This window comes from Cygnus atratus, chromosome 1 (genome assembly GCF_013377495.2).
Source record: "Cygnus atratus isolate AKBS03 ecotype Queensland, Australia chromosome 1, CAtr_DNAZoo_HiC_assembly, whole genome shotgun sequence".
Classification (NCBI taxonomy): domain Eukaryota; kingdom Metazoa; phylum Chordata; class Aves; order Anseriformes; family Anatidae; genus Cygnus; species Cygnus atratus.
The window spans coordinates 185658476-185686299 of NC_066362.1; the positions used below are offsets into that span (position 1 = coordinate 185658476).

General features: G+C 37.5%; 1 protein-coding gene across 2 annotated transcripts in view; it reads right to left on the minus strand.

The window, feature by feature from the left end:
• FRY (FRY microtubule binding protein) overlaps positions 1-27824 on the minus strand; it is a 164922-nt gene that overhangs the window by 39291 nt on the left and 97807 nt on the right. For both annotated transcript variants that reach the window (XM_035542616.2, XM_050715879.1), the window contains exons 32-46: positions 26513-26769; positions 24474-24620; positions 20755-20923; positions 19907-19997; positions 17143-17225; positions 13842-13992; positions 13172-13275; positions 9906-10091; positions 7788-7986; positions 7040-7161; positions 5959-6146; positions 4944-5038; positions 2867-3468; positions 1035-1132; positions 772-942 (exon numbers count right to left, since the gene is read on the minus strand). In XM_035542616.2, coding sequence (XP_035398509.1) covers positions 772-942; positions 1035-1132; positions 2867-3468; positions 4944-5038; positions 5959-6146; positions 7040-7161; positions 7788-7986; positions 9906-10091; positions 13172-13275; positions 13842-13992; positions 17143-17225; positions 19907-19997; positions 20755-20923; positions 24474-24620; positions 26513-26769 — 2663 coding nt within the window. The remainder of the gene's footprint in view (positions 1-771; positions 943-1034; positions 1133-2866; positions 3469-4943; positions 5039-5958; positions 6147-7039; positions 7162-7787; positions 7987-9905; positions 10092-13171; positions 13276-13841; positions 13993-17142; positions 17226-19906; positions 19998-20754; positions 20924-24473; positions 24621-26512; positions 26770-27824) is intronic.

Below are 27824 nucleotides of genomic sequence, written 5' to 3' on the forward strand. Positions count from 1 at the left end.
TGTATAGTAGCCTTGTGGCAACCTGCAACAAGGGGAAAGTGCAAACAAAGATTCTCTGTACACGTGCGCCCATTTTGACGGGAGCAAGATCACGTTCAATGGCCTTTTCAGAGGTGTCAAGAACTGTGCACACAGCACTGCAAGGAAAGCAGAGGGGCAGATGCTTTCCTAAGGCTGGGAAAGCAAAGGAGAAAGATTTTAACCCTCAATTTTTACAGCATTTTAAAATTAGAAATACAAGTTTGCCTATGAATAAAATGCTTGATTCCAGAGGAATCAGAGTTGTCCTGTTTGAAGAGCTAATGTTCTTCAGAGTCTCTGAGCTTGAAAACAGACAGGAAAACCTCAAGGTCCTGTTCTGGTGTCTTACAGAACAGTCATGGCTTTCACCATCAGTCAAGATCTGACATGACTGTTACTTAGAGCCCCCACGTGCAAACATGGTGAGGAATTGTGGCTTGTGGCAGCAGGGCCAAGCTTACTCTGAAGTCTGAATGCGGATGCTCAGCCTGGCCTCTCAGGCTCTGAAAATGTGTGGATAGTCAGTATCAGAGATGCCTGCAGAGTTTTCTTAGATCCTTTGGCAGTGAGCCTGGCTATTAGAAGCATTACTTTCTTACAGCAATTCTGTTTCTTTCTGCTAAATTCTGTTCTTTACTTTTCATTAAAAATAACAGCTACACAGAGCTCCCTGTAATGTTCAACACTTCATCTCTTTGGGTCATTAGACAACAAAAGAGTTAAGACAGCAAAAATTCTTTGAAAACTTACCTCAGCCAAATACGTAACCATACTCAAAGTAATATCAGCAAATGCTTCATGAAGGTAACGGCAGACCACATTTACCCAGGTAGCACAGTCCCTTGTATAGCTGTGTGTTTTATAAAGGGTCATGACATGTGCAAGATTTGATAGCTTGGGGTTCTTTTCCTCCAAACAAACCTAATTAAATATAAATGTCAACACATGTTAAGAACAAAACAACTGCATTTTAAAGGTCTGTGGATGTACAAAACAGTAAATAATTTTGATACCTGTGCAATCCTTTCAGCTACATCTTTACAAAACTGGTTTGGGCTGTCAAAATGTTGAATTAAATGGGGCAGAAGACACAAAACATTCAGTGGAAACCCTAGAACAGGAAAATAAAGAACAAAATGGATATTCCCAATGTTAACAGCCCCAGAGATCTTTAAGATGGTATTTTATGGGAGATCACAGTTTCAATATTACATTACACATAGACTCAAACTCTGTCAAATTGTTCACACCACTGGCCACACCACATCCTTCATAAAAGGGGCCTTAATTTGAAAATCCAATCTATCAGTTAGGTACCAGTACTGTCATAAAACATGATCCCATTTCTACAAATAACACCACAGAAACAGGTATTTATTTACAGAGTAAAATATCTCACAGAAGTATATGCTTTATTCTTACTAGAGAGTATTTTTATCTTTTCCAGTTAATGGGCTTACTGACAGTTTTAACTGGTGGCATTTTGATTACTGCTGCTAAAACACATAAAGAAATTCAGAGAGTATTGTTAAACAAACAACAGTTTTGGTCAGGCTGACACACACAGCTTCCATTGTTTCACACTGTTGCAGTTAGTAATAATATTGAATCAAAATTCTGATATAAGTAATCAGATGAAACTTCTCAAATGGGTGCTTTTGAAGCTAGGAAATGGCTCCTGCACCAAGTGCCAGCCCCTGTCATCAGTGTAAAGGCTCCGATGAGCTGGGATTCAGATCTTCTGCACCAACTTACAGCTGGCTCAAGTCGATGAACTACAGGCAGTGGCTGTTATGAGGAGCTGTAACAAAAGCTGCTCCAGTTCAGGTGGGAGCTGAGAGCTTAGAAATCAACTAATTGTAACCAGACATAATCAGTTTTTTGGAAATAATCTGAACATACAAAAATAATATTCTAACCATTCATGTCATTTGGTTTCACGTAATTAAATAAGTGGCCTAAGTTAGGAACAAAACTTCCTTAGGCTTCCTCTATACGTGGGGAAAAGAAGAAGATACCTCCAGATGGTACCTTCACAGTCCATGTGTGAATTGCCCAGCCAAAGTCTGGAACATATGCACCACATGGGTGCTTAGAGAACAGGCTGTTCATTGCATTTGTCTCCTTACTCTGTGTCTAAGCTTGCTATGACTTAGTTGTGAGGCCTGCAGAATTGTCTTAACATCTGTGTTTCTGTCAGAAAGAAGAATAAAAATCTGGAATAGTACAGAAACTCTCTTCAAGAAATATAATTACGAAGTGGTCAAAAGCTCAACTAAATAATTTAAAATTTCAGAATGTTACCTTACTTCCTTAAAACCTAGGCCTCTCTCCTCCTCACTCATTACTGTGCTATTGTAGTTACTCTAAAAAGCATACAGGAATTTTCAATACATACACTTCTAAGAAAAATCCCATGAAGCTCTAATTAAAAATCCCATGAAAATCCCATGAAGCTAACTTAAAATCAAATAATCTGCAATTCTGAAAATAATTCAATAGAAAAAGTGGCCAAAATAGGTTATAAAAATTGTCAGTATCTCTTTACACATAGTTATTTTATCAGCACTCAGAAACTGTATATGCTGCTGAGCCCTAAAGGTGAAATGTTGAATAATAGATGACCGCTCTCCTCCTAAACTTTTTGTGCAATAGATTCACTTTCCAGAAACATGTTATGTTGCTATGAAATTTTAAAAAGCAAACTAAATCCAAAGCAAGACTAGATTATTATATATTAAAAGACAAAGTGCCATTTTTGGTTTTATGCAAGTAGCCTAAAGAGGTCTGTCATCAAACGTCAAAGCAATAGAAACTGAAAAAATGAAAAGTATACTGGTTTTACCTATAGCTTGAGAGGAATCCACCATGGATATTCGAGACACTGGTGTCAGCAAACTGAAGAGCTGTAGCGTGAGATCAGTGGTAGTAAGGGAGGTGAATCCTTTCAGGAGTAGCTGCTGAAGTCCTGAGAAGTCTGCCCACTTCAACTGCCCCTGCAGCTTCTCTAACTTCTCCCGGTTTTCAGCTTTATCTAGTGGCAAATGAGCCAGAAGTTTATTCAGTAACCTCAATGCCATCAGATACTCAAACTCAAAATCAGATTCCATCAAAGCCACAGCAACCCAGAAGATGGTGGCCAGTAGGTTGGTTGGATTGTTAATATGGGATGGATCAGTGAGACTGTCCTTTAGAGAAGATGAACTTCTGGTTTTAGAGGAGAGGCCTTGTTGTGTGCATGCCTGGATTCTGTCTAGCGTTGCACTGCGGGGTGGATCTGAGCATTTGTCCACATCTCCAAACTTTTTGGGTACAGAGAAGCTCCTCTGGTGCCGGCTTCGTTCAGCAGTGGCTGTGTTACCGCTTGCAGGATTTACATTCAGCTGTCCCGTGCTCTTCCGGTTTGCCGTCAGCTTGGTGCTTGATGTTAAATCTGGTGAAGATGAACTGAACCCAAAACATAGAGCATATATTGTAATGTCTGAATTCACTGCTTGAAACTTGTACATATTGGATGCAAGTCAGGTACTTATCAAAATGTAAATATTTAAACAGGAAAAGTAAAACATCAAACTGTCTAATGCCTCCTGTCGTTTTTATTCCAGAAGTGCCCACAGACATGACTGAAGTGAGGTTCCTGTGGTGCTGCACCAAACCATAGCAGGATAGCCTACAGTCTCGGTAGGTATGAATGACAAGGGGATAGGAGAGACAGAGCTGTGAAGTGACTTGTGGAAGTGCCGGTATGAAATGGCAGTGTTGTACTTAAAAATGCCCTCATCAATGGAGAAACCTGAACAGCATGTAGATAAAATGTACAATGGTTTATGGACCTATGTGAAGAACTGTGGGAATTAAAAACAGTGTACCTTAAGTAGAATGACAAATAAGCTACATTACCTTCAAGAGACCTGTCCTGTGGTTGCCTACACTTCCTTTGCTAGTAGAGGTCCTTCAGAAACCTTGTCGTCGTTGCATTCCCCTGCCTGAATACTAGTATCTCTTTAAGATAGTTTATAGAAAGCAGAGGATTTTCAATTCTAGTGATTTATGCCTCATGGGGTAGTCTAGACAATCGCTATCAATTATCTGTACAGATGAACCATCTGTGTTGATACATAAAAGGGAAATTTGGGCTGGAGAACAGCTAATTCCTGACTCTCTGTCCCTATTCCCAACTCATAATACTGTAGGTCCATACTGTTTATAATTTTTGAGGAGGATTTTATGGAATCAGTAGTGTTAAGGTAAAGAATATTGGTTTTTATCCTGTGTGTAAAGCTTGGTAGCTTACAGTAACTTTTCTAAACACATTCCCCATTATGTTCTTGCTATTAGGAGTTGGATAGACATTCAATTTCCCCTCAGTAGTGTCAACAGCTGTGTTATGGAAGGAGTCTGAAATTTCCCGTCATGTGTAATGGTCTACTTTAAGGCCAAGGGTCTCATAAAGATGGTCTAGGCCTCTGGCAAAATCCGTAAGTTATCTACATATGGGAAAAAATTCACTCTAGTTTTACTGACAACAACCCATGAGGGGTTGTTGAGGAGTACTTCATTTGAGAACACAAGGATGTATGAAATCTGTATTCTAAAACACCATTTTTTGTACATATGTTTTCAAGGATACAGTACAAAAACACAAAGTATGAAAAAGACAGTATTTTTCAAAGATATTTAAATAAATTATATCCAAGCGGTAACATGGCAGAATTCACAACGCATTGGAAGGTTCCATTAATTATATCAACATTATTTCAACTGTTGCAAAATTTGGCAGACATATGCTCTTAGTCTAGTTCTATGTAGGTTACAAATGATCCCAATCATATCAAATCATTTTATGCTGTCAGATTACAGAACGGCACTTAGTATTATGAAAATTTGAAAAAAATGATATAGTAAGGGGAACAGGCTCTTACCGAGATAACACCGTCAAAAGATCACTGTTCTTCAAACAATCAGACAGATTATCCACTGCAGCTTCCAAAGTAAGTAGTGCTTCCATTACATACCCCTGCCAATGCATGAGGTTAGCCATTTCAACAAAGATACTCAAAACAGTGAATATTCAAAAATATACAGTTCATAAAAGAAACAAAGTCATCTGCTGAAAATAATTTCTCCTGAAACTAGAACAACATTCACACTAGTGCCATTGTCCTGAACATTAGAAGTCACTACAAGTGTTTTATTTTCTGCCTCTGAATGATCTATGAAGGCATGCAAGAAGAGCACGTCTCATCAGGGGACTGGTAATGGCATACAGAACCTCTGACTTGCAGGTCACTGATTTAAATTCTGCACAAGCTATTGTGACAGAATATTACTGTCATCTCGTGGCAGTTTCATTACCTAGTTAAAATATGGAAGTGATGTCAGTCTATTTCTTATTAAGAGCTAGTAGTTCTCTTTATTTAAGCTGTGAATCTCTTAATAGGCTCTGAACGGTTTGTTCAGCTAAAGTGAATGAAAATCTCAGTTCACTGAGAGAGGACTAGGTCAAGTTAGGTTAGCGTAAGTTTTGTATTGTTATGGATGGTGTGGATTTCTTTATTCTAAAATATGTAATCATTTGAGAAATGAGGTGGTGTCTACCCCATGTTGTTAGATTACATTAGCAGATAGGATGATGGGCTTCTTAAACACAAATTAATGATATGAAAAGGGAAAAAATGATCATAATGAAGATATAATTTTCAGTAACAATTACTAGAGGTCTTCTAGGTGTTCTCTATAGTGCTATCTAAGATTTGAACAGCCTGAGAAAGGCTTTGATAAGGTACATACAGGTTCGGTGAATTCAGAGGTACCCTTTTTTAAGGCCACATTCTACCTCGCATCACTTGACTCCGGAACTCCTTGTTAAAACCATAGCTTTAAATTAAATATACCTTAAATCAACAGTACTACAAAGCATTATGTACACATATATACCTGAATCTCATCTCCATGCTCTCCAATAACTTCCACCAATCTTGACAGGAGGTCAGACAATGCATGTGCAGATAGGGGCTGCTTTAGGGCCCTGAATATCTGGAAAGAGCGACCTGCATAATGTCTTGAAGAGCTTGAAAGAGCTGTTTGTAAAGCAACTTCACTCAGATGCTGCTCCAAATGAAAACCTAAGCAAAAGAATAGCATGTCATTCTTTTTTTTTTTTATTATTATTATAGACCTTACTGTGGATCATGTACAGACTGAACCAACACAATGGGGAGGGCATGCACTGTAGTGCATCTTGCAAACCCTGTAAGAAATGGGGATGCAGAAAAGTCTTGTTTGGGATGAGTTTCCCAATTTCTACATTTATTTCACACAGAATGTAAGAAAATAAACTTTGCAAAACCAAAATTCTGAGTCTGGAAAGGTCTGTTTTGTTCAGCAAAAAATTAAATTCTTCATCTGATTTCAAGTTTTTTACAATTCTTGGACAAATTTTCAAGTCACACACTATTCTTACTGGTGGCAATGCAATAACTTCTAAACACTCCCAGACTTAAAGCCAAGCTGAATTAGAAGTCTTCCTAGTAGCTTCAGTAGTCTTTGGATAAGATCTTAAATATAAATACTGATTCTCCAGTCTGCTTTGATCTTGGAAGATTGTTAATTAGAGTCTGTGTCAGTATTCAAAACATGTTTGGTACATCTCCTATGTTCTAAAAGCATAATAAATTAAAACTAAAATTTAATTGCCAGAAGCAATTAACAAAAGTACATTTACTTAGTAACTGCAATTTATTTCACGAACAGGCCATAGAGGAGTTTTTAACTACTAAACAATCAATCAAAAAGCTTTCCAACAACAACTTTGAAGGAATGCCTGATTTAACATTCAGCTGTAGTCCAATCTAACATGTTTTTAAAGCAATTATTTCATATGTCATTCAACCTTCTTAAGACATACAATACACTGTGTTTCTGCATAAGCAGATCTACTAAATCAGAGTGATAAACATTCAGTGTGACCTTGAAAGAATATTCTTTTGTTATTGAAGCAAAAAAAAAAAATTACTACCTGACTTGGAATCTTTAAATACAGATACAACATGACGCAGAAAATTAGTAAGCTGCTCAGCGCTCTTGGTGTTCTGATTTTTAGGTGTGATATCTTCATGGCACCACAGTGGACCAAATGCCCTTAAAGAAATACATAACAAAGTACAAAATTGCTTTATCTGAAATAAATGTAATCAGTTAAAACATGCAAACTGTAAATGCAATTACATATTTCCAGGGCCACAGCCTGGAAAACATGCAACCAAACAGAGTTTTATGAGCAAGATAAAGCAAATAAGTATTCCTATGCTGTATTTTACAAAACCTCTCACTTAAATTGCACATTATGCCATTTAGAGAGCAGCAAAAACAAATCCCTGGTTTTAAATTTGATATTGTGTCTAGGATCTGCCAGCTGTAGTCAGTAGTTAATATTAGTTTCACCATGGCCTTTCACTATGCCCTGTGTACCTCCTGTCTACTTGTATGATAATAAAACTCTTTTTCTATTAGCTTACTGTTGAACATAATACTATCAGTCAATTAAACATTTTATTGCTATCAGGCAAGATTTTTCCTCATGTTCCTGACACTGTAATGCCTTCAAATTCCTACCTACTACTATAGGTATCAACAAAAGAGGAATGGGAGTCTGTAATTACTATAAAATCTCTGTCATTTTCCTTTGAGTCTTTTAAGATAATTGAAGAGAAGTCATGAAACCATGCATTTCGAGTACAAACGTAACCTCTACTTGTCTCCATTACCTGGTTGTCAGAAACTCAATTAACTTGTTTGCTTTCTCATCTGTTTCAGCAGCGGTATCCATGTCCTCAACCTCTTGTGTAATCTGTGGGAGATTTCCACTGCTGCCTCCCAGACTGATACTGGAGGAGGTGGAGCTGGAGCTCAGGCCGGAGTCTGGCACCGGAGATGACTGGTATTCCCGCAGAAAGTCAAAGCCACCTGCCAGCAGAAAGGGAGGAGATAAAGACGGAATGTGCTGATGGGCCAGTGTTAGAGATGAGTATGTCCACCAGGAAGCTCTCTTCAAAGAGTCAGCAGCAGAAACCTTCTACGGGGAACCACAGGAGAAACCTGCAGAATGCAACAGCCCTCAAACACCAACGGGAGTGAAAATGGTAATGTTTTTAAACGTGCAGAATGCAATGTGAAATGAAGAACATCACAGTCAAGATAAATTTTTTTTTTTGGCTAGTGGGACACAGAAAAGCCCTCTGTAAGATGGACTTTTTGGGACAAAGATGCTGTCCTTAATTTTACAAATGCAATGGAAACCAAGACACAACGCTTAAGGCCTCTGTTCAACACCTTTAACTGTAAACACTGAGCTGCTCTTATTAAATATTTTCATCATTAAGGTTAAACAACTGAGTAAGAGTTCTGCTGGATCAAAAATTTGCCATGCAACTTCAGAGCTGGATTTAGATACTAAGACCTGTTTTCTTAAGGTTAGATTGCTAGTCATCTTAGGCCGTATGTACAGAAAAATTGGCCTTGTGAGAAGACAGGGAGCAGAAGGGCTTATTTGTTGCAGGTTAGGAGTCAGTCTCCTAATTTCGTTGCCTGGCAGTATGTGGAATGAACCTGAGCTGAAGTATTTTATTTAGGATTCTTCGCTATAGCTATTCACTCACACTTTGACTCTTTAAATTAGCTGATCAAAAAAGAATCCAAATACAATGTGTTGACATCTTTTTGGACTCAAGAGGCCAAGACACAGAGTACCAATTATGCTTTCAGAGATAGGAATAAAAAGAGTGTTTCATTTTGGCAGAAAAGCAGTAATATCTTATTACTGAATTTTATTCTGTATTAAATAATTCATGGACATGTGTTGGAAAAGAGATGTACACAAGTCAGAAGGGAAATTCATGTGTGAGGTAATTTTGCAGACTTTATTCAGACTGAAATCTAAAAAGGCCAAATTAATTTATTAATTTTAAATATGTATACTGAATTCTCTTTTCTCATTATTTTAAAACCAAATTTTTGTAACCCATAAAAGAATAATAATGATATCAATATTCTATATGAATCCAAACTATTTATTACTTTTGGCTGTATTCCTAAAGAACGATGAAAATGCCACTAACTTGATAATCTTTGTTTTTCATTTGTCACTGTGCTGTAAAGTTCCTCACCCTCTCCCAGACAACTAAGCCTACCTCCATAACTCTACACTGGTCCTGTGATTCCTTCAAATCTCAACAGTAAACTTGCTTTTAATAACACTATATGGCAACAGTAAATCTAGCTGGCTGCTTTCAAGTAACTGCTCCCAACTAATCCCTTAAAACCAGGTAAATTGCGAGAAGTTAACAGAACATCCATCTCAGCAGAGATCTGAAGTAAGCCTCATAAAGCAGAAACAGATTTCAGGACAGAAAATAAGTGCATCTGTGGTATAAAGGAGGGTATAAAACACGTAAAATTTAATGTAGGAATATAACATCTGAGCTGCATATTCCTGCTGCTCTTCCAGTATTGGAATTATTTATTCTTTTTTTTTTTTTTTTTTTTTTTTTGAAGGTTGAGGACTGATTGCCCTCATTTAAAGCAGTCCTCACTCCCTGTGGAGGAAGTTGGGAAGTTAATAGCCATATTGATGTTTAAAATTCTACATTATATATCTTGCCTGACAGCAGATAGCTTTCTCACTGTCAGAAGTTATCTAATAATTATTTGGGTGCACCTCTAGGATAGTTTTCATGGAATTAATATTTATAGTAACTCTTTGGATTTGCCACTTTACGACTTTAATTTATCAAAACAGTTAATATTTTAGGAAAGTAACCTTGACATTCTACTTTGAAAAAGCTCTCAGTAGAATGCAATGTTCTCTTCTTCTTGTGCTTTATTACCTGTATAAAGATATTCAGGTAAGTATGCTGGTTGTACTGTCAGAGTCTTGATCTCATTCATCTCTCTGGTCTGAAGAAGCACTGATGCAATGGCTTGATAGTTGCTATTGCAAGATAATGCAATCAGAAGGTGAAGCAGTAACTTTTTACTGTGTTCAAAGACCTCAGGGCGGTAATGGTCAAGACCTAAAAGAAAAGGTTACAGCAATCTCTGAATATGAAGCAATAATAAACAAGTTCACATTCCAGAGATAGCAAAAATTCCAAGGCAGTTCATGGCAACAGTGCAAACAAACAAAAGATGCAGTATTTCCGGACACAGTTACTAGTGTTTTTACTTCAAATGCTTGTGTATATTTAGTTTCCAGGCTGAGGTCCCACACAGGAGGTTCAAAACAATGTGTGGCAATATACCTTCATGCATCCTGCCTCACTGAAGCATTAATTTGCCAGGGCTGGAAAACCTCAAAAGATAAGAGATTCTTGGTGGTGGATGTATCTACCTTGCTTAACTGAGTATCTGGCTTTCCTGCACAGACATCAGTTTTAAAACTCGTGCAAACTGTATGAGGTAGATACTGATTTATAAAGAAAGGAACTGACAGACAAAATCCCTTGAAAAAGAACTTCAGCTACCAGAAAGCATGAGAAATGAGCCACTACCTCAGGGTGCAGAACAGAAACGAAAGATATAGCACTGAAAGACCCTGACCAGTTTAGCACTAATGCTGTTTGTTTGTGTGCTCCCAGATTTTAACATAACCTGAATAAATCCCAAGTTACCAACATAAAGGAAACAGATTTTCATAAAATAAACATCACTGTGTGATAATAAGCTTTTTTCAATTCTCTTTCAGTATCTTTCAGGACATTTATAAATACTTCCTTGTGTTTAGGTGTTGGAAATTTGAATTGTTTTCTTCTTCAGTTCCTCTCTTCTTAGGATATACTCTTTAAAAAGCAGCCCCTTCTTCACTCAAAGGGGCGGCAGCCAACAGGTCTTTCAAGTCACGGGTTTTCTTGTGTTTTCTTGCCTGGCCTGCAAAAATGCATCTCCTCATGGTGCCATGCTTGAGGTGTGCGTCTTTGGCTTCTATCATCAGGTCTTTGAATACCCTGTGATTCCCAGTTTGACCCATCTGCCCACAGCCTTCTCCAAAAGAAGCACCACCAATGGGTCTGTCCCTTTTCCTGCTTCTTGAGTTCCCTGCTCCTGTTCTCCTTTTCCCATTTCCTTCCACCTCCAGGATCTCATCCTACCCTGTTTTAACATACACTTTCAGGAGTGAAAAAGATGTAACAGGTTTTTTTAGTTGGAGATGAGTTCTGTATTGGCACTTGTGGCTGAAATCCAGTTAACCCCTAGTATCATACTCAAGTATTGACATAGATATGTTAACTTTGAAGTGAGATGGACAGTTGAGTCTTTGTGCTTCTCCAGCACTGGCCCCTTCTCTAACTTGGAAGAGTGTCCAAGAGGGTAAACTTCTGTCACATGGACAGGTTTCCACAGGAAAGTAGTCTTACTGATCAACTCATCTCACAATGGTTGCAAAAGAGTTTTTAAACAGCGGTGCTTTTCTGATGTAGCACTACTGATGTAGGCAGGTTCACAGCAGCAGTCTGCTGCTGCTTTACTGTCAGCACTACACACCATCCAATAGCCTATTAAACAAGCACGCATACTGCAAAACTATTTCACTACAGTACTGTCCCACTCCTTCTGATATACAGAAGGATACAGGCTCCCCAGCTAGCCACCATATTATTTCCAGTTTTGTTTTCAGTCAGATGCACCTGCACAATCTCATTCCAACAACACAGAACTACTTATTTTTCAGTCACTATCATACCTGTGACTAACATGTTTAGTATAACTTCCTTACACCATCACAACAGAGCTCTTCTACAAAATATAGAAACTTTCCAAAGGAGGTACAACAGCTCTTGAGAAACTGAACTTGAAGCCCAGAGGCTATGATGTCATTTTAGCTATCGCTTTGCTTTTGCATTCAACTTCAATCCCACATTTGAGAATTGGAAGCTCATAGCCAAAGGACTTTCTTTAATGGTATTCACAAATTTCTACTTGTTTCTTATGAAATACTGCAATGTTGAAACATTATTGCACAAGCAAATCAGTGAAGACATTTTTATAATGGATTACTAATATCACAACTGTGTTTCTGCATATGTTTATTTGCATGGCTCCCTGATGGCTCCTTACAGCTTTTTTAACTGAAGTAACCACCCTGCTGCATACTATTCCTGTCCTAAGTTATTCATTTTTTCTTCTGAGAATTTCTAACTGTAAATGCCAGTTACAGTAACTTGTTATAAATCATAATAAAGAGGTTATTTGATCAGTTGATGGTTATTGATTTGATACATACAGTTAGCTATTTCTCATTCGGCTCCCCCTTACACTTGAAAAGTTAACACCAACATAAAAAGTAGTAAAAAAAAATGGTATGGGCAGCCACAAAAGGAAATTGAACTTTTAATTGAAGAATACATGTGTAATCTCTTATTGAAACCAACCCTGGAAGCCCCTTCCAGCACGCTCCTAGCCATTGCTCTTAGAGGTTTTATAATGCTAAATACTCCTGTGTGCTAAAAAATTACGCCATGCAGTTTTCATAATATTAAGAGCTAGGATAAGGAACATACCACCTCCGGTTGAGTTGTTACGATAAGGAACAGACATAGCAGTGGGGAAAAAGGAGTGCCTCTAAGTTCAGAAAACTTATGTAATGGAAAACACTGATGATGAAGTAATCCATTAACAGTGAAATTAATGAAGCTTATTTTCCAGTGATCCATATCCTACCCTCACTATCTCCGCAGTACATTAATGTTGGCTCTCTTACATAATATTTTCACAAAGGCAAGAGATGGCATTTGTGTGTGTAGTCCACGTGTAAAACATATACACACTGGCCAGCTGCCCATCACAAACACGAACGTACAAAGGATGAGTTTCATCTGCCTTACTCCCAGGTGGGCCCTACATTTATTATAGATGTTTTAGGAAGTCAGTCATCTTCAAACTTCTACCCATCTCTCAAATTTGAGTGAAATTGGCCAAAATATTCACAAGCTTCAAAGTTTTGAGGCTGACAGACTGTAATTGCCTCAGGCCTTTTTTTTTAAGGAAATCATACTAAAGAAATCATAATAAGAAACAAAACTCCAGAGCTTCATCAAAACTAAAATAAAAGGACTGGAGTACATTTATACTTTCTTTTTTGTTCTGCTGGTCTTACCCAAAAAGAGAGCATGTAGCAACAAAGGGAGGTGAAGGGCCCAGTCTTCTCTTACGCTGTGGTCCACTACCATCTCAGTCATGAAGATGACAGCAATATTGCACCTGGAAATTGAATCACAGGGTCAGTTTGAAACCCCTTGGAGGTGAGAAAAGAGCAAGATGCCAACTATTATTTCATAAGAAATAAACAATCTGCACATTCTCAAATGTGTAGCATTTGTCAGTATGATTAATGTTGAAGTACCTTAGTTACAGTATTAAGCAGGTAAGTACCCATTACTGAAAAGAACACTGTTAATGTCAATACAAATTATGTAAAAGAGGAATTTCAGAATATGCATAGCCTCATTAGAATAAAAAATAAAGGGGAAAAATGTGTTATGAATAACAGCCACAGAAGCTTGAGAAAGACAAATTTTCCTCTTCTGTTTTGTCTTGATGTCCTACATTGTAAACAGACATTCTGGTACAAATCTGGTAGAATTGCAAGCCTTCGTTGCATTTTGATTTTAACACAGGGATCAGCAGGAATCAGTACAGGAAAACAGCAGAAAACTGAAGAGTGATTTTCAGATGTTCTGAGTGGTGTGGAAGTTTGATTTGGTGTTGGCCAAGCAGTAAGAAGAAGCACCTTGCTGTCTGAAATACCAGAATGAGAAACTGCTCACCTATGAAGGGGTCCACGGGGTGTGATAGTTTCTGGGAGGTAGTCCACAAGCGGTGCCCAACATCCTCCATTGTATGGCATGGGCAGGGGATGCGGCTGTTTGGTTTCAACTATATTCAGTAACCAGCTTGTGTATGGAGAAACAGGATCATCTGCATAGAAAAGTATTAAATCAAGTCTGGTTACCCATTTTGAAGAAATAATAAAATAAAGTTTACACTAATGCATCAGCTCAGCTGTTTGGAATAATGTGATAAGAAGACATTACGTTTGCAAATTCCTGTGTTTAATAACAAGTGAAGCATTTTTAATTGCTGTTTCACACTGCTGGAAATTAAACAGATTCTACGCAGACAGCACTGAATTGTAGGAGCTGCAGCTGAATCCCCGCTGTCACTTAGTAGCTTTGGATCCAGATCACACATCAACACGCAACAGACTTTCTCTTCAAAAATGGGAGGAAAGTTCAGCCAACGAAGCTGTTGTTGGAAGCCATCTGCTGCAAGGAGCTGTGTACCAGTGACTTATTCTTGCAGCTCCTGATCAGTACCCTGCTGAGCTATGCTACGAAGGCAGAAATTATATGTCCTGAATTAGGAGAGACATAAGGAATGTGAAAAACATCTTCAGTATGGTAATTTTCTTTCAGTAGGGATGAATTATCTATTGAATTTCTCAAATATTTATTTAACTTTGCCTCAGTAGGACAACTGCTGTACGTATGATTCTGTAAATAAGCAATAGATATTTTTTTCCACCTGCTTATCTGTAATAACATGGGTCCAGTAAGTTATTTCCATCACTTTCTGTCTTTTCTCAGCTGCATATCTGTGTTCATATCTCCTGTATTTTATTCCCTTTCATTCTTCAGATTTTCCCATTGGTCATTTTTTATTTCTCAGGTCTGGCAGTCCGCGATACAAGGCCTTGGAAAGTATCCTTACCGGGTCTATTCTTGACATATACCTAAGCACTATCTTTTGTGAATTTGCAGTGAGAGCATTATTTTTTTGTTTGTTTTGTTTTGTTTCTACCCTTCTGCATTTCATGTAGGTTTGTAACTCTCACCATTCTCCTCAGCCTTTATTTTACAGCATGTACCTAGTGCTTGTTGGCTTTGCCACAGAACACAACACTGTTCTGATGTCTAGAGAAGTATCAAAACCAACTTTTTCCTTTAAACATCACTAGGTGGTTTTGACAAAATGTCTTCAGCTTTCCAGATCTTCAGGAACCCTTCAGTACAGTAGCTACCTCTGCAATTGGTACTAAAATGCCAACTTTATCATTTCCACTCTTCGGTGTTAGTCTTTCAAGGAATGCTTTAGTTCTTCAGGATTTAGACTGCTACTTGTTTCTCTCATCTTCTGGGGAACTATTTATTGGTTATTGATAAAGCAAAATAAAGTGACCTAATAAAGTAGCGAAGTATAACAAGTGCACATTTTCATCTTCTGAGGATTAAACAGATAATGTTTGCCAAATGCTTTTCACATAAAAAGCACCGTAGCAGTTTAAGTGTTTCACATAAAACTGCTTCATAAAGTCTACACTAAGACCTAGTTTCTCACTTACGTTTTCATGGGTTTAAGTAAGGACTGAGAAAAAAAAAAGAAGTACTTTGCACCTTAACATACAATCTTTGACTGAACAAGAAAGTTTCTGTGCTGAAGAGTTACATTTCCTATTTATACCCTCAGTAATGCATGTATGTTCAAGTAGGCTGGAGAGAAGACATAAGCCATACCACCAACTCCTTAGCTGCCTGGGCTGCCTGCCAGAGGGTGCAAGTTGCACTTTCTTAATGGAGGTTGCATTATTTATATTCCAGCATGATAAATGACATAAGAATTACCCTTTTTATTCAGATATCTATATAAATGTCAGTAGTTAAGTAAAATGAATTTTATTTTACATGTAGGTATTCATATATCTGTGAAAGGAATCCCTGTGAGAAGCAAACCTTGCATAAATATTCACAGTACTATAAAGTTTGCAGGTACAGGCAGGAAAAAAACCATTTGTGCAGCAGTTGAAGGAGACATTCCAAAAGACCAAGAGAAAATTTCAGCATTTAAAAAATTTTTATTACCCAAACCCTCATCAAAATCAGCTACTTGTGAAGAATGTTCTGATATAAACATTGTTCTGTTTTGAAAGATTGCTGATGCAGATCAGCTTAGCACTGGTGGTCCAGTTAACATCTGCTGAAGAATTTTTAGTAGCTGCAGCACTAGAAAGCCATTAGATGAACAAGAGAACTGTAGTAAAAGACACTGAGTTTAATATGTCGAGCACTTTTTGGGGTATACAGATACTGCAGGATGCATGTATCCAGTATTTTGTAAATATTTTACTTCATTATTATGAAAAATAGTTATGGATAAAGATAAAATCAGCCTATATTTTTGCATTTGAAAATATTAATCATGTTTCGCAGAAAAACATTGCCAAAAAATATTTGGCTGGAAGAATATATAAGATCTTGACTTTCTGTGTCAAAATGCTGTCCCAAACTGGTGTCCTTCGCACCAAGGAAAGACTTTATGGTCTCTATATTATTTCACCTAGCTTTATTAAGCCAGAGATGAAAGTCTATAAAAAAGTCTTGCCTTTTAACATTTGGTTAGGGCTTATCAAACTCTGTAGATTTGGTTCCTTATGATTCACTCCAGAAATTAATTTAGGCCAATCCAACTATCAAAATTTACACTGTAATTGAAGAGTTGATGGAAATATCTTGGTTTCCTTTGGAATCTCTGCTCAGCTTCAAGGGTCCATTTATAGTCTGTTCAGCAGAAACAGCAACTGTGCTCAGGAGCCCTATTTCATTCTCCCTTCTATCACAGTTTTACATAATGCAGCCAGCAATTGGGTGCAGATAGCAGAGAAAAGTTAAGAAGAGATAAGGCCTCATTTTTGGAAAGTCCTAAATCATTTTGTCATGTTCATATAATAGCACTTGTTTTGGAAGGAAATACTGGTGAAGGGCACAATTCAAAGTACTCGCTGTAATGCTCTTGGATGTCTTTCTCCTTGCTATGCATGGTTCAATGCGTTACTGTCTGGAGGATTCTCTTCTGCTGCCTTCAGTTCCCTTGCCTTTAAGTAGGTTTGACTGAGCCCATGGTTAAACAAAGGAAATAAATGAGGTATGAAGGTAAAATAGGGACACTCCCTACATGGTGATGCTACATTGCTGTTTACACAGAAGTTAAACAGAGAGCCTCCCCCAGTCAAAAGAATGTTTTCCTCTCCCACAAAATACCAGAAATTTCATCAAATTGAAGAATAGAACTTACTTTTGTCATCATCATAAGATCCTCCAGAGCTATTACTGTACCTTGATTCTAGTCGAGTATGTGCTCTGATTACATTACTGAACCTTCGAATACAAGAAAAATCTTTATTAAAAAATAGACTGACATTAAACATCAGGGCTATATATACTTTACAAAAAAAGCATTTCCTTATGCATATGCTTTTAAATGGGAATAGACAGAAATTTGAACATGTTGTTACTTATTTCCAGAAAAACAGATTCTAGCAGCAAGTTTCTGAGAAGTTCTGACACTGTGCTGCTTTATCACAAGCTCTTAAATTTCAGCAGAGGGGAAATTCTCCTGCTGCACATGGCTGCTTTTCTTGAAGCAAGAAACTGTGCTAAGGCTGGACTGGGTATAAACCGTTCACAGTGAGGATTTTGTCACAGCCCATGTTCACGGGCAAAATTCTGGCAACCTGCTAAACCAGTAACTGACTGAATAGCCTGAAGTCAAGCCCACACAGTTATCAAAGCTGCAAGAACTGCAGCAAATGACCCTTCAATAGGATAATCCAGCAACTGCAAGAGCCTATCTAGCAGAGGAGTCAAAGGATACGAGAGCCAGAACGAACTGTCCACAACTGTCCTCTAATCTGCCACGGACCCACGACAAACTAAATTTTACTGGTGATCTCCTTGTGTTTCTGCCACCTTCTTGTGCTGTCACTATAATCAGGTGTGCAGTGGCAGCGAGAGGAGCTATGCTGGAGGCTCACGCTAGTGATGATGTAAAAACATCTTATGCAAATGCAAAGCTTATGCAAAGGTAGGAAATTAATTACAAATAACTGTGTTAAAACAACTATATCAAACAAAACCATGTTGAAGGTTCTCCGTGCAAAATTCGGTTTCTTACTACTGTGCATACATATTGCAGGGCATTTCATTATCCTTTCATATATTATGCTCTTTCCAAAGCACACCTATCTAATTGGGGCACAATAAATTCATTGTGAAGGTGACAAAAACACATCATGAGCCATCTTCTGTCACTAATTCTGATATTTTCTGTCTTTTCAGTATCTGTTTTTTCTGTGTTTTAGTATAGACCCTTAGAAAATATATACAAACTGACAATTATTGACATATTTATCTGACATACCTAAACTGATAAATAAGATAAAAGTAGATTAAAGTTAAGGAAAAAAAATATGAAGAAACATGCAGAGACAAACTATCTGTTATGAAACAAGTAGAGAATACAGGTCATAGAAATGGCTTGAGAGCAGGGCAGATTTTTTAAACAAAAATACTTTACAAAACACTCTAACAGAGAACGATATTGAAACCATGATTCGCTATGTAAGATGGCAGGCATTGATATAACATTATAGTATCTGTCAAAAATTTAAACACTACAACAAAAGTTAATGCAGTATTATCTTGTAAATTTATGCTACAGCCCAATAAAGCCGAATTTGCACACATACAAAAATTTCCAGATCACTCGTACTTCAAAGGCTTTTCAGCCTTCCATTTTACGTCATTTGGCTTCAACATAAAAATATCTGTATCGTCTGATTAGTTTTGTGTTATTCCAAAAATGCCCACATTTATGATCATAGTTGGTTTTCAATCTATTACTTTCTGTAAACATTATTTAATACATCTTGATGCATGAAGTGAATGTTAATGGATGTTCTAAGACTGATAGATCAGTTTTGAAATACAGATGTACCTGACATTTCTACCGTCTTTGACAAATGTCTTTGTAAATGCCAGCAATCAATTCTAAAAAAATATTTTACATTTTTTTCTAAGTTTTATCAGTAGTCTCTGGAAGATTTGAATATCATAAATCTTCTTTTATATAATTTATATAAGATAAAAAACCCTGAAAACATGGATTCGAAGTATACCAGGAAATGAAGTTTATTCAAATTACCTGCAACTCAACTAAAAAGAAATCTAACTATATACTACATACACACATACGCTATATACTCTGAAGTACAGAAATGTTTGCTCACACAACTTTTTCTGTACCACTAAGCCCTGAACCTCTGGAAGGTGGATTGGTCCACTGTAGTGATACTACTTACTATCAGGAAGAATTAGCTAATAATATAATACTAATATACTTACTAATTAATGCTATTAATATTCATTCAAAGTTATCTTAAGAAATAAGAGGGTTTCAGTGAGATAAAAAATACATATGTCTGTGCTGGAGAATCCGACAGCCTTTAAGCTTTGCATTTACTCCTTCACCATTTGTCGGTATGTACCATATGTAGTAAAAGACTGTATAGTTTCAAAGCAAAATACTTTACACAATTTTCCTCTCTAAGACACTTTACCCAGAAGAAGCAGGTGTCCTTGCAATCATGGACACAAACTTGCATACTAAATTTCACTTGCTGTGCATGAAATAAAAAGGTGTAATCAAAACTGATTTTTAAAAAAGATTTTAACATTCATTATCTAGTATACACTTGATTTTCTTTCTCCTTTGTAAATAATTCCTATGAAAACATGATCTACTTAGGACAATTTGTTCAGCGTAGGTTTAACAGATTTTCCTCTGTCATGTATTAATAAACAAAAGTCAGGAGCTAGAACCACATATACTTTTTTTTTTTTTTTTACATATGCTCATTTAAAAATGGTCTTACTAGAATAATGCCACTTAGGATCAGTCTAAGCATCAGAACTCCCCACAAAACAAGCAGAACTTTGCCCAAGATCTACCTCTTAGCCCAGAAAAATGCATACATTTTGGAGAAAAAGATGTCACAAACCTTTCATCAGTCTCCTTCACAATTCTGTTCTCTTCTGCATCAGGAAAACTATCTTGGCCAGCTACAACAGTGTTACTGCTCGACGTAGTTCCTGTATGTGAGATGTCAATAAGCACACTTGGTACACACATCAAAGAGTATTTGCAAAGCAATAAAAGCCTATAACTTTGATTTTTTTAGTAGCCCCAGCCAAAGTGATCATCCTGCTAATACAACAGTTGCATAAATGAATGAACACTGACACCTCTACAAAGCAGGACCTGATTGCATGGATGAATAATCCACAGTTTGCATGCTTTGAGGGGCAGATCAACATAGTGATGCTCGTCCACTCCTTGAACCAAGTTCATTCTCAGGCGACCTAATCTATTGTTTTTCAAGAATTTGGCAAAACGTTGACAAAGTTGAATTTGGGGTGAGTGACTTTTATGTAGCTTTGTCTACAGCAGCTTGGAAAAAGCCTCAGGCCGTTGAAAATGAAATTGCCACACAATTGAATCTCTCAGTTTTCAGCAGACTGTTGCTTTGGTGTATCTGCTGTGATGACAGCATTGGCAGTGACTTCTTGTTCTGAAAAACTAGTGATAGAAGAACCACATCATACAAGCCCTGAACCACACCAAACACTGGCAACATCCTATTCAAATAGTTGAGAGAATTAAACCTCTGTTTACAAAACATATGCAACATTAGGAATCAAAAAGACCTGTAATTTAGATGAGCAACAAGGCTCTGAAACTTGCACTTTATATCTGAATGGGTGAGAAAGTAACTAGATTGTTTTTTTCAAAGACAAGGAGACTGGAAAGAGCAGGAGAACACAGCTGACATGTATACGTGGATCATACCAGAAGCTGCAGCTGAGGCTTTGTTACTGGCAGCAAAACGGTAAAACGGAGGATTATCACAGTGCTGGACTATTGGGTTCACTGGGTCGGTTTGCTGCAGTTCAAAAAGAAGCTCCTCCATTGTTTGAATTGTATTATTGCGACATAGATAAATGGCAACCTTTTTTATCTAGAGAAGAAAATTTCAGTTATTAAACTCTGTCCAAAGTGAATTTACAAAGAAATCAATACATGATACACTACAATACTGAGTGCTAGTATTACTGCTTGACAGACACATAACTGCACAAGTGCATCCATCTAGATCACAGAGAAGTACAACTGCTTGCTTTGATTTCAAGATCACTTCCCCAACTGAGCGAATCTGTGTTCTAAATACCCAAAATTTGATTACCATCCACAAATCATCCGTTTAGATACATAACTGTATAGCACACATATACAAAACCAACTAATTTTGTACATTTAAGAATACCAGCTTTAACTCTGAATCATACTCACGGATTTATAGTTTAAGCATACATGATTAACACTGAACATAAATCCTACTATCTTGCATGGAGCAAAGTTCTCATCTAGAAAGCTAAATCCACCCAAAATTTCATGCCTGTATTTCCAGATATGGTTGATATGAAAGATAGGTAGCTGTAGCCACAAAGAATAGGTCAGATTCTCAGTAGCTACTTATATATGTAATCAAAGTGATAGTACATGGTAAAAAAGCTAAGTAACGGTGCGTGTAGACTTCTGGCATCCTTATTTGAAAGATCTGAGAGAGTATAATTTACAGATATTCTGGAAAAAAAAGCAACACCTTTTTTGTTATTTAACGAGACCTTACCCAAACCTTATTGTATGCACAGCAGCAATGAGGACTTCTTAGATATTGACATAAAACTAGACTGAATTATTGAAGAAAAAATGGATAGCTATTAAAAGCGAAGACTCTCTCTGGCTCAAAAACATTTTGTTTCATAAATTGCTGGAGCTGAGAAACCGTATGGGGAAGCACCCTTCTGTGCTTGCCTTCTTGTTTTTAAGGATGTCCCTAAACAGATACTTACAGTGTAATACACTGGACGGAACTGCCTTTTGGCCCCACCAACTATGGTTGTTCTTATAAATACTTCCATTAAAATAACTTCTTGAGTGCTTCTCTTTCCCTTTTTTTTCTCTTCCTTTTTTTTTTTCTTTTTCTTTTTTTAAGTAGAGAAAATGGGCACATTCTTTTTTAAACTACTGTTCCATACTCTCCTAGGGACTTTCCAAAAACAATTCCACTTCCTTTTGGAGGCTTATTTCTAGTTGGGCTCATGGTGCCACTTCCAACTGCTTTCACCCCAGAAAGGGTCACATTCCCTACAGTAAGAGTTTCTGCTGAAGGGGTTTCTGAACTGTAAATATTTTAAGGAGTCCTTCAGTACACATGTGAAAGAAAGGACTGCTGAGCAACTTACACTGGAGCACTGGGAAAAAAAGTGCTTAACGAAAATGCAGGTATAAAAGATGAAAAAAGGAATTTAGCTGCTTGAAAAAAAAAGAGTGAAGGCATGCTTTTGGCTTGGGCCCACGTAAGCAGAACAGATGGCTGAAGGCATGAAGCAGCTGGTGATTGCCTTGGGCACAGAGGGATCCATGAAGAGCTGAGTAAACTGGCAATTGTGCAACTGCATGGTCTTTTGAGCCCAGGTGAGCTGGAACAGTGCTGATAAACTGTTTGAATTATCTTTATTTGCTAAAGCGTATATGTTATCTACATGCTAATTGGAGATACATGTTTATGGTATCAGCAGTCTTGTATAGTTAACAGAGTCAAGTATGATTTCTTATCTGTAAACTCCAGGGCATTATCAAAACACTGAGCAGATGCATGTGATAAGCCTGGTGTATTTTCCTGCTCCAGACAAAGATACAATTAAAGGGTGACTCGCAAGCACAGTCAGGCTGTAAGTTCCTGCAGAAGACTTTCTTCAGATTTTACAAAATCTGGGAATCAGCCTTTTAAATCAACATTATAAAATGAAGACTAACAGTGTGGAAGAAAACGCAGGAACCTTGTCAGCTGCCATCACCAATGAAGACCTGATGGTCTTGTTAACAGCAACCAGAAACCTGGCAGGAATGGCAGAAAAGTCCCACAGGCAAGACAGTAGGTGCTGAGCAGGAGGACTGTCCTGTCCTGGAGGATGACAGGCCTGTGAGGGCCAAAGCTTTGATATAAAGGGGTTTGGAGAGACTTTGAAGAAGGAAAAGTGCTATGAATAGTAAGGAGAGTTGGGGTTGACTGCTCACAGCTGGGGTATGGCAACGGTTTTGGAAGAAGGATGTGTTGAAAGCTCACAGTTGATGGAAAGATCTTCATTACCATCAAGATATTTAGGATCTAACCCTTTATCTTCTTCTAATATAAGCCTTGAGCTTGTTCTTACAGCAATTCCACTTTAAAATCTTTCCTCTTGCTTAGCTAAGCACCACTACCTTTGCATATACATGCACTGAATGATAAAATGGAGCAGTAAACCCTGCAAATAAATGGAAACCAACAGGATGTCTATGATGCAAGAACAACATCTTGAATTTTTTTATGGTCTTCCATATTTCCTTTGTTCTATTATTCTTAGCAGGCAGCATAAACACTTGAAGAAAAGTGTAATTTCAGTAACTGCATACAAAGCACATTTATAAGGCTTTTTAGATAAGTTTAATCACATTAATATTCATTTCTAATTTCTTTCATGGAAATCAACAGAAGGAGACTAACTAATAAAACAGCATATCGTAATTGTGCTGGAAAATTACTAAATTTAGATTCCCTTACTCACAGCAACTGAGCAGTAAGGCACATGGGAATGGGACTATCTTGCTTTTCTCAGGCAACCCTGATTTTATTTTAACTTGAATAATAACAATATCCTGCACAGTTTGACTTGCACATTGCAGGAACAGTTACGTAACTCATGACAGCCATTCAAAGGCAAAAGCTGATGTAGTAAAGAGCTTATAAAGGTTAGGTATGCTGTTCCTCTGGAGATGTCCCACAGGAAGCCTTACTCTCCTAAAGGAGAAGATATCACTTTCTTAAAATTGCATGTTTTTCTGAAGGAACACATAAATCTTTACAACAGACAAATATTAATAAAATTTTAGTGTGCTATGTCGAATTTATCGTATAACTTCAATTGTTTAAATGATTTCCAAAATTTAACTAGTAGAGGTGTAAACTAATTTCCTACTGAGAAAAATTATAAGCTTTTAGCATTTTTACTTCTCTTTATTTTTCATGTAAGGTATTTAACCTCTGGACAGCTATTCTGTCTTGTAATATAATTTTAAATATATATGTAAAATTGTATATTTTTATGCAACTATGAGACCAACAAAAAAAATCTATTTTTTTGGCATTGATTTTGGCAACTTATGGTCAGTTCCTGTTACTGGTCTCTTGCATAGACAAGCAAAGATGGTCTTTGCTTGCAAGGAAAATTTCTTGCTTGAGATGAGGTGTGCTGTACTGGCAGACTGAGGTTCTCACTACTCATTCCCTTTCTTGAATTATCAGTTTCTTGGCTCATTTATTCCCCTGATTTAATTTGTACAGTGTGGTTGGGAATACACAGGTACTTCTTAGTCCTGAAACAGAAAAGCATTTTCTACAGGTGACAGCTGTTTTCTTCATTAAAACCCATGCAACCAATAGTAAATAAAGTGCAAACACTTACATAAGGTAAAAGGATGGTATCGCTGCTAACACCACACAAGCTAATGAGAAACTGCAGTGTTATCCTAAGGTTGTTACTCCATTTTTCATTGTTGGCCAATGCATTCCAGACATTTTCCATCTCTGGTCCAGGAATTTCATCTCCATACTGCAAAGGATCATAGGCACACATTTCTTGAAATGTATACAGAATATAAATATGCAAACTTCCAAACTGAAGGCATATCCTTTTAGAGCATTTTCTCATGCAAAACCAACAGTAAAATGCTGCAACAAGTACCAGAACAATATTTTTAATAGCCATCTGACAGACTTTGGAACATAAATTGTATGCAAAAGTATTTAGGTTCAGATCCACAAAAGGACTTAAATTGCACATGTTTTGCAGGAATGTAAGTTCAAAAGGTGATCCAGCCGTTCACTGGGTTTCATCTTTACAGTTGTTTAAGCAACTGAAGTTCTGTTCTGCATATCTGCACCTAACTGTTTCAGTCTTCATGGTACTGAGCAATTTGGTACCTCTGTCCTACATAAGTCCCAGCAGAATGAAGAACTAGACAGCTTGTGGCTTCCACGTTGGAAAGCAGCAGCTTTTGCTCTCTTTTGCAGGATGTGGTTATGGGAACACCTCCCTTTTGTCCAGTCAGTTAAGTGTTAGTGTGCTCATCCAGGATTTGGGAGTCAGAATTGAAACTCTTGTTTGCTGTTTAAAATCATTGGCTCCCACTTTGAGAAGACTGTGTTAACTACTGCACAGCCTGACATTCTGCTGGGAGAACAGTGGCAATATCCAATTCATGCTATTCTACGGAAAATGATTTAATACATATTAGCTAAAGCTACACTGTCAAGTAGCTTTGTCCCTCTGCCCACTTCCGGGTGCCAGCAGCTCATTCAGCCTCAAAGTTGCGTCCACCAATACAGTTTGAAGAGAGCACACTTGTTCATTCTGGCACATAAACTATGTGTGGTTTTCGAAGCAACTTGCTCCAAGTTGCTGATGGGCAGTAAAGGTGAGACTGTACCATATCTGTTTTTAACACGTAAGATTCCTCTAACAACATCCTAGAGACTCTGTACTAGCAGATCATTCATGCCTCTGGATGTGCAGCAAGTACCAAAAACCTGGATATGAGGCAAATACAAATAAAATTCTGGTGTGCTGAAGTACAGCCCCCACACTACTTCAGACATGCTTATATGACTAAATGCATACAGAATAATAATTCTGTTTTAGCTACAGGGCCTCAGCATGAGGCAAAGAAGAGATCCAGAGCCAATTGCAAAGTAGCATGGATGCAGACATTCTCATCTAGAGAGGATTAACCCTGAGCAGAATAGTAAACATGAACCACTGTGTTCCACGTGACATAGGTACCAGGGATTACTTCCTGGAGCTTATGTATTTTGCCTTTTAGACATACCCACTGGATCTGGCAAAAGCAGTGCCAGAGCATGGCATGCTAGTGTAACAGCCTGCAACTCAGCAAGGAGAGGGAAAAGCTGGATACCAGTATCCTCTCCACCGATTGCTTATGCATTTTATATGAAAAAGTAATTGGAAAACAGAATCCCTGGTCTTTTACCAGGACCTAGGATGTAAAATACCTTCCCTTTTACAAGAAAATGCTTAAGCTAACGCTTTAGAAATTTAGTCATTTTGTCTTTTCTCTGTCTCTCTGGCTTAAAGAATATTTAAGCATTTCTTAGAAAATACAGTTTAATCACGACAAGTGCCAGGTGTTCATTCTCATCCCAGAATAAACTTTCATCTGCTGCCTCAGACATTATCCCGTTAAGTAATGCAGGAGTGAACTAATTTAGTTCCCCTCCAACTTTTGTTCATGCTTTGAAAGAGAATAGTCTTAGCACTGTCCCTAAAGAAAATGTGAACCTGCCAAAAGAAGTTTGTGTCTGATTAGTACAGACTGTTCCAGTGCAAAATTTCTGGCACCAGAGGGCAGAAACCTAAGTATGGTCTGCTTACAAAACTTAAGTTTGAGTATTTCAGGTTTTTTTTTTTTTTTTTTTTTTTTTTACCTTGGCTGTCATATACATGAGATTATTAAGAACCAGTGAGGTTGCTTCGGGAGAGCCCCAGCCATTGCCTTTTAGTCCACTTGTGACTGCAATTTCCCCATCCTTGTCCTTGAGTTCATCTTCTGGAGTGGTAGGGCTTGAACCGGGGAGGAGCAGTCTGTTGTCTACAAGTTCAATATTATGAAGCCATGGTAGCAGATAGGTAAGCATAATCTGTCTTCCATTTGGATGTGTTGTCGGAAATCTCTGGCTTACCTCTAAGATAGTAAAAGTTAAAAAGGACAACATGTTAGTTTATGAAGGAAACTCACTAAATACACTGTTCAAATCAGATTTCTGATGTGTTAAACTACCTTATGGTTTTCACCTTGCAAACAAGAAACATACAAAAGCATGTTCTTCATGAAGAGAAACTTTAATTTAATGTTCAATAGTAGCAAGAAATTGGTCAGATCTTCTGTCTAAAATAACTAACATTGTTTGGGCTTAGAAACAGAAAATCACTCACTGTTACCATGCCGTATTATGTATTAAGTGAAATAAATATCAGTAAAGAGGCAAAAAGATAATTCAGGTACTGGCTGCTGTTATAGAATATCAAGAGCTTTTGGAGAATTATAGAAAACATGCAAAAGTGTTCTGCAGAATTACAAGCACTTCATCAGCCTCAATATGTGTCTAAACTATGGTTTAAATCTTAAGGCACTGATTACACTAAGTTTACAAAAACATACTGGAGGTATAAGGAGTCTTATTTCCTGTGGGGAGCCTATAAAATTCATAGGTGGCTGCCACTCTAAGAATGCTGTATAAATACAGTACCATACAAAGTTTATAGTACTGGCACTGTAAGGGAGAGGGATTTAGGAAATCTGCAATAAGAAACACAGAGGCAGACTTGCTGCCAAGATGAACCACAGCAGCTCTCTTTACTAGAATTCTACTGTAAAATCAGTACAGTTAACATTTCCTTTCCTTCCTCACTGCCTGTTTTTTAAAAATCCTCAAGACATAAACTATGCTCTCTCCTTATGATTCTAGGTATATAGAAAGGGGCTCTGATGTGCACTGTTTATCTGAATTCTATTAAATGACATAGCCGCTACAGCAACATAAACAGATAACAGTACTAATGACCAACATTTGCTTTTGTAAGATAGACAAGCCACCAGAATTTCCTTACTCCTGTTAATTTATAACTCATGGCATCTTGTGCACTAAGAGGCAGATGATGTGTTATTCATTTACCCTTCCTCCAGCCACTGCAGACTGAGAAAAAACAACACAAAGCGATTTTAAGATCGCTTTTTAA